This window comes from Asterias rubens, chromosome 11 (assembly GCF_902459465.1).
Source record: "Asterias rubens chromosome 11, eAstRub1.3, whole genome shotgun sequence".
Taxonomy (NCBI): domain Eukaryota; kingdom Metazoa; phylum Echinodermata; class Asteroidea; order Forcipulatida; family Asteriidae; genus Asterias; species Asterias rubens.
Genome location: NC_047072.1, coordinates 5,240,769 through 5,249,996, shown reverse-complemented (window position 1 = coordinate 5,249,996; position 9,228 = coordinate 5,240,769). Strand labels below are relative to the sequence as shown.

The 9,228-nt window shown below is 41.2% G+C and overlaps 1 protein-coding gene across 1 annotated transcript; it reads right to left on the bottom strand.

Annotated features, from left to right (window-relative positions):
- Positions 1-292: 292 nt before the first annotated feature.
- On the bottom strand, positions 293-9,228 carry LOC117296832 (procyclic form-specific polypeptide A-beta-like). Its single transcript, XM_033779905.1, has 2 exons — positions 8,920-9,228; positions 293-570 (listed from the first exon to the last, which is right to left on the bottom strand). Exons 1-2 carry the CDS (start codon positions 8,980-8,982, stop codon positions 343-345), a joined length of 291 nt encoding a protein of 96 aa, XP_033635796.1. The 5' UTR covers positions 8,983-9,228; the 3' UTR covers positions 293-342.

Sequence of the window (9,228 nt, the reverse complement as noted above, 5' to 3'; positions counted from 1 at the left end):
TTACCAAATCATTGCAATGTCATTTGGAAAAGAAAAAAAATTCGCGTCCCGGGGCTCTTTGTATGAGCTATTAAAAACTAAAGACGAGTAACTCATTCTTACATAGAGATAAGAATCTCCTAACTCTTTGTGAAATCCACCCCTGTGCCGTTCAAAACATTGTTTTTTTTAACAAAACTTAGGAAAGTACTGATTTTTATACAGTGCTAACGCACAAAAAAATGGTTAAAACAAAAAAGCATTCTTTATCCCGATGCAAATTTAACACCTATATTATGTTAATCATGTTGTGTAAAAGAAAGTCAATCCGCTGTTCAAATGCGGTTGTCCAGGATTCCTGCCTCAAGCCAGGAGAGCTAGTGCCGCGTTCAAGACCAACATCACGGCACTGATGGTGAGTGTTCCGGCTCCGCCTGGTGTAGTGGGCACAGGGGTGGGCGTTCCGGTGGCATCCGACATGGACGTGGGTTCAGCGCTCGGTTCTGGTTCCGGCTCGGCAGTCGATCCGTCAGCGGCAGTGATTGCTTCGGGTGTCGTTTCAGGCTCCGGTGTCGACATTGGTGTTGTTTGCTGTTGAGGAAGAATGGATACTAATAATGTTACACTTAAGAAATTAAATAGTGTATTGTTCAATATACTGTATCATCGGAGTAACCTCTACGAGGCAATCGATTTTAGGGACACCACTCAAAATACATAATAATTGCTAGTTTGAAGGTTGTTTGTTGGGGTGTTTGTTCGTTTGTTTGTTTGTTTGTTTGTTTGCTTGTTTGTTTGTTTACTTGTTTGTTTGTTTGTTTGTTTGTTTGTTTGTTTGTTTGTTTGTTTGTTTGTTTGTTTGTGGGTGTGTGTGTGTGTGTGTGTGCCTGTCTGTCTGTCTGTCTGTCTGTCTGTCTGTCTGTCTGTCTGTCTGTCTGTCTGTCTGTCTGTCTGTCTGTCTGTCTGTCTGTCTGTCTGTCTGTCTGTCTGTCTGTCTGTCTGTCTGTCTGTCTGTTTGTTCGTTCGTTTGTTTTTTGCTTGTTTGTTTGTTTGTCTATCTGTCTTTTTTGTTTTTTATTTGTTTGATTGTTTGTTTGTTTGCTGTTTGTTTGTTTGTTTGTTTGTTTGTTTGTTTGTTTGTTTGTTTGTTTGTTTGTTTGTTTGGGTACAGTTAGGTACGTATATAGAAGTTCTTCGGAAGTCTTTCGAATGGGACGTTAAGCCGTTGTTCCCGGTGGTCCACGTGTAGCGTAACGCATGTAAAAGAACCCAGTGCACTTATCGAAAAGATAAAACTAAGGGGTTCGCCCCGTGTTTCTGGCTGTGGCTGCTGAATGCGCCGTAGCACCCTGTAAACCTTTACATAACTAAGTTTTAGAATTCATAACTTCCATAACACATCTTTCTCTATATATGTGTACGAATTGGCGGCTACCGCTACGGCTATTGCTGTTGCTAAGGGTGTTGAATGTAGCCTTTTGTCAAGGCCTTCGAGGCTTGGAGAGCCGCGATCCCAAGCGACTGGAATGGGAAACTACGCAGTTACTCGATCCACGACGAAGACCTTTCGCTGGGAAGAATGCTGCCGAGTGAGCGTGTACACGTCCAAAAGAGAGCTTGTCATTTTTTTTGATAATTCGTACTGTGATGTCAGTATTTTGTCAGCCACCGTTGACAGGTCGACGCTAATCGTGCTTGTGATCGTTCCAGGACTACGACAGCTGCGAATTCAATTGAACTTACATCAAAATTATACAGCAGTACAAGGCACGCAGTTAGCAGACATAGACTGGAAAACCCAAATTCATTCAGTGTTGATATCAGTCACATACTAACAACTGTTATGGGGTTTGTTCAAGTGGAAGGATCAGTACGAGTTTAGTTTCATAACCAGACATTGAAATGTCGTCTTCGGTACATTGATGGCAGACTTGGGAAGATGTCAAGTTTAAGTGAGACAAATCGTGTTTGAAAGCACTGCTGCGAAACACATTGCTTGCGGTTCTTTATAATAATTTTGTAACCTCGAGAGAATTTGAATTTTGCAGCCGATTCACGAAACGCATACAGGATAAATCGATTAAGGGCGAGTAACCCTTCCTTACTTGGGTTCAATACGTCCTAACGTCTTCGGATACGGAACTGAACTCGTCCTAAGTCCTAAGATTAATCCTTCGACAGGTGTCATATAAAGCGGGTGGGTTCTTGGGAAATATTCGAGCACTCAATCACCGAGTCCGAATCTTAGTTCTCTTTAAAAAATGAGTCCTCATCCGTAGAGTCAGAGTCCAAGTTCCAACTATAGTCTATCCATCGAGATGGGGAATCTTAGTTCAAGGTCCAAGTCCTCCCATTCGAGTCCCAGTCCAAGCTCCAAGGAGTCCCCACCCGCCGCCGAGTCAGAGTCGAAGTTCTCAGTCCTCCTCACTGAGATGGGAGTCCTAAATAAGTTCCAAGCCCTCCCCGTGAGTCCTAGTTTCAAGTTCGTCGAGCCCGAATCAAGTTCTAATTCATCCCCGTCAAGTGAGGGGGGGGTTCAAGTTCCAAGTCCTCACATCGAGTGAGGAGGTCCAAATTCCAAGTCCTCACGCATCGAGTGAGGGGGGGGGTCCAAGTTCCAAGTACCAAGTCCTCACATCGAGGGAAGTCCAAGTTCCAAGTACACAGTTTCCCTGCCAAGTCAAAGTCCAAGTTCCAAGTCCTAGGCACCGAGTCCGAGTCAAAGTTTTAAGTCCTCCCCATCGACCCCGAGTCTAAGTTCAGAGTTCCAAGTCCTCCCGTCCAGTCCGAGTCCAAGGTTCCAGATCACTTTGTGTGAAGTCAAGTTCGACGAGTCACGAGTAAAGGTCGAGTCCGGGTTCGAAGCACGAATAACGGTTTGAAACACTGGGGAAAATAACCACCCCTTTAAAAGCACTAATAAAGTGCACCCAACGAGACTGTTTTTGTTGTTACACAGTTTGGTATGATGGGATTTTCACTATCGACGACAGAAGCATGCCACAATGTCCCGCAGCCATTATATTATAGCTTCCCTTGACATTTTACAAATTCCAGTCTTCAAGTGGATTTGATAAAATATAATAATAAATGACATGAATCAAAATGCTACAATCGGATGATCCCTTGTGTCATCAGGGCAAGTATGCTGCGCGTTTTTATTTGTGATTATCCGTGACTATAATGTATCATGCACATTGTGACATGAAGGCTTATAACGTACGCAATAATATTTGATTTGAAAACGAGCCTGTCGTAAAAATCACATCTCAAAGGTACATGGACACTTTGGGTATTTTACTCGAAATACTTGTTTGCATACAAACTTACTTGGTATACACGAGCAATTGTATACAACATTGTGAGAAACGGATCCCTCTGAAGTAACGTAGTTTTTGAGAAACAGGTAATTTCTCATTCAAATAACTATTAATTAAAAGACTTCATTAGGCCTGAAGCCATTATAGGCGTCTGAAAGCACACACATATTTTGTGGAACAAGGGTGTTTTTTTCTTTCATTATTCTCTTGCAACTTTGATGTCCAAAATGTTCGCAGGTTTGTTTATTTTAACATGCACATGATGGGAAACACCAAGTGAGATCACTGGTCTTTGATAACTTTACTAAATTTGTCCATGCCTGTAAGCTTTGCTGAATGCATCGGTGGAAGCTGTAAAGTTATCAAGCAGCTTCTCATCTCTGGGAGATAAATTAAGATGCCGCTTTTGTTATATTCTATTCACCTCGAAATATACAACAATAGGTTTGATAAACACCATTGGGCGGTGTTGATTCAATCGGCTATCCACGTTGAACAAGTATACAACTATGAAATTGTTAATAACACTAAAATCTATCAACTTGGCTCAAATCTATGGGCGGCCAAAGGGGCCAAAAGCTAAATGAAATAAAAACTATATTTTTGAAAAATAACATAAAAAACGAAATTCAAAGAATAATTCGGACCTAGCATCTTTCTTAATTAATGTAAACAATGCGAAACTGTCGGTAGGACGTGTTTTATTTCCAAATAATTATGTTTTCCCCGTGACGAGGAGTTGCGTTTCATTAACCTTGGGTGGATATGTTCCCTCTGGCCACATATTGTTTTAATCATCGGGGTGAGTGGAGGGGGGGGGGGGGTGCTAGTACCTTGAGTATTATTTAAACCATAGAGGAAGGAACCTCCATGTTGTAACCTACTTTAGATACTCAAACTAAAACATATGTCAGTAACCAATGCCATTAGTTCCACATTCATATTAACTACAACCACTCAGTCGGTAAATTCTCATAATATTATTGCAATTGACCTTGTACAAGTCTATTGTCGCGACTGATGTAGACTTGGATTCAAGTCCACGTGAGAGGTCCATTGCATATTGCGCCACAGCAAACAAGCCGACAGCATGCAGTGCGCGCTCGCCGTCAAATATTGTGGTACCGTGCAGGCTGGGGAATACAGTGCATCACAAAATACATTTTCTGGCGATGGCAGGGGATTGGGACTTGAGTCAAGTCTATGACTCATGGTACCTGTATGTCCCACCTATTAAAGGGGTTATGACGTCATGATCAAATGTGTTTTCCTTCCTCCATGATCAAAACAGGCCAGTGACAAAATACATAATGCATGACTGGTCCTGCTAACGCCTGTAGGTAGCTTTTCCCTTTTCTGAGCACGGCCCAAGTGTCAGATGGGACAACAAAATACAAAGCGCAATTTTGGTCAACCACTAGTCAATATTCCATGGTTACATTAGACGTGTGGACAAGTCGTTAAAGGTCGTCGCGGGATTGCGTTCCGACTCGCTCCGCGATCTCTCGCGATTCCCGCGACATTGATGGTATTCTCGCGAGACATGCTGGCTACGCGAGACTACTGCTCTCACGACAACGGTCCTATTACTAATAATGGGAAGTAGAATGTCAGCAATCAGCAGTTCGCGCGCGAGAGCGGTGATCTCGCGAGAGCAGTATTCGCTTGCGGAAACCTGCATCATAACGCCATCACTACGACTCGACTATCTAACCGCGACAGACCATACACGACTTGTCCACAAGTCTATGGTTACCTACCATGCAATACATCCTCGGTACCAGGCAGTGTCGCCCATCCCAGAATGTCGACTTTGTCCCTCGCTATCGAACTTGACCATCACCGTGGTTATTTGAATAGCGCGCATTTTTTTAACGTACGATACGGTGTTCTAGTGTAAAATACGTGCAACAACACGTACCGCCGAACCAAACCCACACTCAATAAAATTGTTGACCTTGTTGACCTTTTTGAGAAAAGAATAAATTGGATTATAGGCCGTGGTGGCTACGTACTCGAACTTGTATGCACTGGAGAGTTCATTCGGCTCAATCGACGGACTGCCTTGGCAACAGCAGTAACTTAGCGGACGTCATTGTGAATGATTGTATGTAACACAACAGGAACAAGTTTAAGAAACTTGAGACAAAGGGGGTTTGGTTAAAAAACTGTATTACGGTGGTAAACTTCTTTGAAGTTGTAGAACCAGCTTTTGTTTTTTCTGTGATACTATTACTATATTCAAGCATCGTTTAAACCCATCAAGCGAATCGAAACTAATACGCGCACCTTTATTGCATTTTAAAGTGCATGTATACGTTTTGTATGATTACTCTTAAAATTAACATTTTAGTAGAAAGAAAGACCTTCAGGATAGTTCAGGATAATTGTGGCTGTTTTATTTAGTAGACAATTAATGCTTTCAAGGATCATGGTCAGTTGAAAGCTCAGTCAGAGTACGGCAGCTTGAACATAATTTATATCCCATCTGACTGTGCTCTTGGTGCTCGGTCCCCTAGGTTACAGTATCAAGCGAATTGAGCAACAAACTGCTGTATGTTGTTTAAAGGCATGGACACTATTGGCAGTTACTCAAAATAATTATTATCATAAAACCTTACTTGGTAACGGGTAATATGGATCTGTTGATAGTATAAAACATTGTGAGAAACGGCTCCCTCTGAAGTAACTTAGTTTTCGAGAAAGAAGAAATTTTCCAGGAGTTTGAATTCGAGACCTCAGAACTTAGATTTGAGGTCTCGAAATAAAGTATCTAAAAGCACACAATGTCGTGTGAGAATGGCTTTATTCTTCCATTATTCTCTCGCAACTTCGACGACCAATTGAGTTCAAATTGTCACAGGTTTGTTATTTTATGCATATGTTGAGATACACCAAGTGAGAGGACCGGTTTTTGAAAGGTGCCCAGTGTCTTTAATGATGACTCACTGTGCACACAGAAACAAGAAGGTAACATAGTAAAAACACACACACATCCACGCTGCGTTCTGCTGGCATACCATATCCATCAATCATTAAAGGTAGGCATATTTCCCTCCAATCAACTAAAAACCACAGCAGATGTTATCAAAATGCAGACAGTCTATAGGAGGAATACTAATGTTTTCTCCTGAGGCGATATGTACTCCCTTTGTTTCCAACATCCTAGTACCACACTTAACATTTCGTCCAATTTTGACGGTCCATAATTATTTTTTATTTTAAAGGTTGATGATTTGTCGGGATTTTTTTTTATGCAGCAGTGGATGGACCATGCTCACCATTACCTCGGTCGTTATTAATTTGTACTCAATTATTTGAGGCCCATAAAGAATATTAATTGCAAGCCTTGGTTTGGTGACACTGTTTTGGATGGGGGGGGGGGGGTGGAGTCTCTACATACGAGCTTCAAGTTGCTTTGATGAGACCCCCCCCCCCACACCCTCCCACCACCACTTAATCACAAGCTTATATTTCGTCGTATTGATTGAAATAAAGATCTACACTTATAAGGACGTTCATATACCCATGTTTCAATTGCTAGAATAGACCTTATTTACGGTGTGGCCATCTTGTTTTTACTCCATCCCAACTCATTGTAACCAAACTGAGGTTGGACGAAACAATAGTCTGGTGCACGTTTATGCGCAATGAATTCATTTCTGTTATTCGAAACAGGGAAACCAAGATGGTGACAGCGTGATAAAGGTCGATAGAAATAAAGAGCAGTCTTCAATCTTGCAGCATTTAGTAAACACATTCCCCGCGGTAAATCCATGATCGTTCAGTTTGAGCTATTTTGCAGATTCAATTTCATAACAACAATCACAATACGAAACCGATGAAAACACCCCATGAATGGAAATAATATCCACGTCATCGTTTCATATTGCAGTTTCATTGAGGAAGTTCCGCGCCCAACAGTTTACGGTGGCTTTAAAGGGACATATCAGACTTTTGAGTGTCAATTATGCTGGCAGTGACAATTATTTTTATTGAGCTGCTAAAGCAGATAATTATGCAAACACCTTTCTTCTAGGCAACATTTAAGCAAGATACCCGCTACACGTTTTACATGTGACATGGTACTTTGGCCGGTAAGTATTCTGGTAAGCATGATACTTCTTCCGATACGAGTACATGTGAGTGATTTTGTTGTGCTTGGCAACTTTTTGTGAAAATGAAATGTGACCCGGAATCCGTGTCATTGTGACCAGGAATTTTGGTTATAAGCGGGGATTTTGACTCGGATTCCGGGACACATTGACAAGGGTCTGGCCCCCTGGGACCCAAATCCGGGTCAATTCTGACCCGGGAGTTTTTAGATCTCAAGAAGACGATCAGAGCATATTGAACCACCCAAACTATTTGGCATGATGGTAGTTTTGGTTACTTCTTTTCTGGTTAGCATAATTGTACTATGCTTAGCTACTGTTTAGAACGTTCATGCAACTCTATAAAAAAGTTAGCCCTGCTGCTGGGAGAAAAAAAACCCAATAAATTATGCAGCAACAACATTAGGCCTACAGCACATAATTTGAAGAGGGAAACTCCATTACTATTAAATTTTAAAACAAACCTCATCAGCCCCGCCTCCACTCCCACTTAAAAAACCGAAACAAGGAATCTATAAACCCCCCAAAAAAGTCAAAGCTATTTTCATAACGTTTGCGATATTATTTCCTCATGTTTTCCGTTTAGCTCTACCATAATGTAAAGATAACAGATATATAGGCTATATATAGGCTACCGATAATGCAATTATAAACACTCGTCTTAAAGGCACTGGACACTATTGGTAATTGTCAAAGACAAGTCTTCGCACTTGCTGTACCTGAAAACATGGATAAAATAACGAAACTGTGAAAATTTGGGCTCAATCAGTCGTCGAAGTTGCGAGATAACAACTAAAGAAAAAAACACCCTTGTCACACGAAGTTGTGTGCTTTCAGATGCTTAATTTTAAATTCTAAATCTGAGGTTTTAAAATCAAATTCGTGTAAAATTACTCCTTTCTCGAAAACTGCTTTACTTCAGAGGGAGCCGTTTCTCACAATGTTTTATACTATCAAAAGATCCCCTTTACTCGTTACCAAGTAAAGTTTTATTTTAATCATTATTTTGAGTTATTACCACTAGTGTCCACTGCCTTTAAGTTGGCAAATATGGGTAATATTGATCAAAATAATTGTTAGCATGAAAACTTATTGTTAGCGATCAATGGAGAGATGTCCTGACGCCACAAGACCATTGCACTGGGCACTATTGCTAATTGTCAAAGACGTATTCTGGTGTATCCCAACATGTGCCTAAAGTAACAAGCCTGTGAAAATTTGGGCTCAATTGAAGTTGCAAGAAAATGATGAAAGAAAAACACCCTTGTTGTACAAAATAGTGTGCTTTCATATAGGAATAACAGGCTTCTGGCCAGAAGTGTTTCATTATTTAGCGAGACATTACCTGTTTCTAAAAAACTACGTTACTTAAGAGGAAGCCGTTTCACACAATGTTGTATTCTAGTCAACAGCTCTCCATCCGTTGCACGTTACCAGTTAAGGTGCTATGTTCATATATATTTTTAGTAATTACCAAAATTCGTGAATGTTTCTATAAAACTTACCGCCATGGCTATTCCAACAATAAGGAGCACAACGGCTAAGGCGAGATACAGTGACCTACTCATGATGAGCGATAATAGTTGATGTCTTTAGCTTCGAAGATGGTCGGGATCAAATCAACAAAAATAGGCAGCGTGTAATTTTTTGTATTCTCAACCGCTTTCCGCTTGTCTGCTTGTTGTCTGCCTCCCACGGTATTTGATGACTTGTGTTGACGCGAGCAGAGTTAGTCTCGTGAGTGCTCTACAGAAGCGACGAATACGATGTAGACTTGTGGACAAGTCGTTAAAATGTCTGTCGCGGTGATAGCG

Bases quoted from the DNA above. Each gene is read 5' to 3' on its own strand.
- LOC117296832 (XM_033779905.1), bottom strand. From the start codon at position 8,982: ATGAGTAGGTCACTGTATCTCGCCTTAGCCGTTGTGCTCCTTATTGTT. The intron at 571-8,919 runs GTAAGTTTTATA...CTTCCTCAACAG, and splicing joins TTGTTGGAATAGCCATGGCG to CAAACAACACCAATGTCGAC.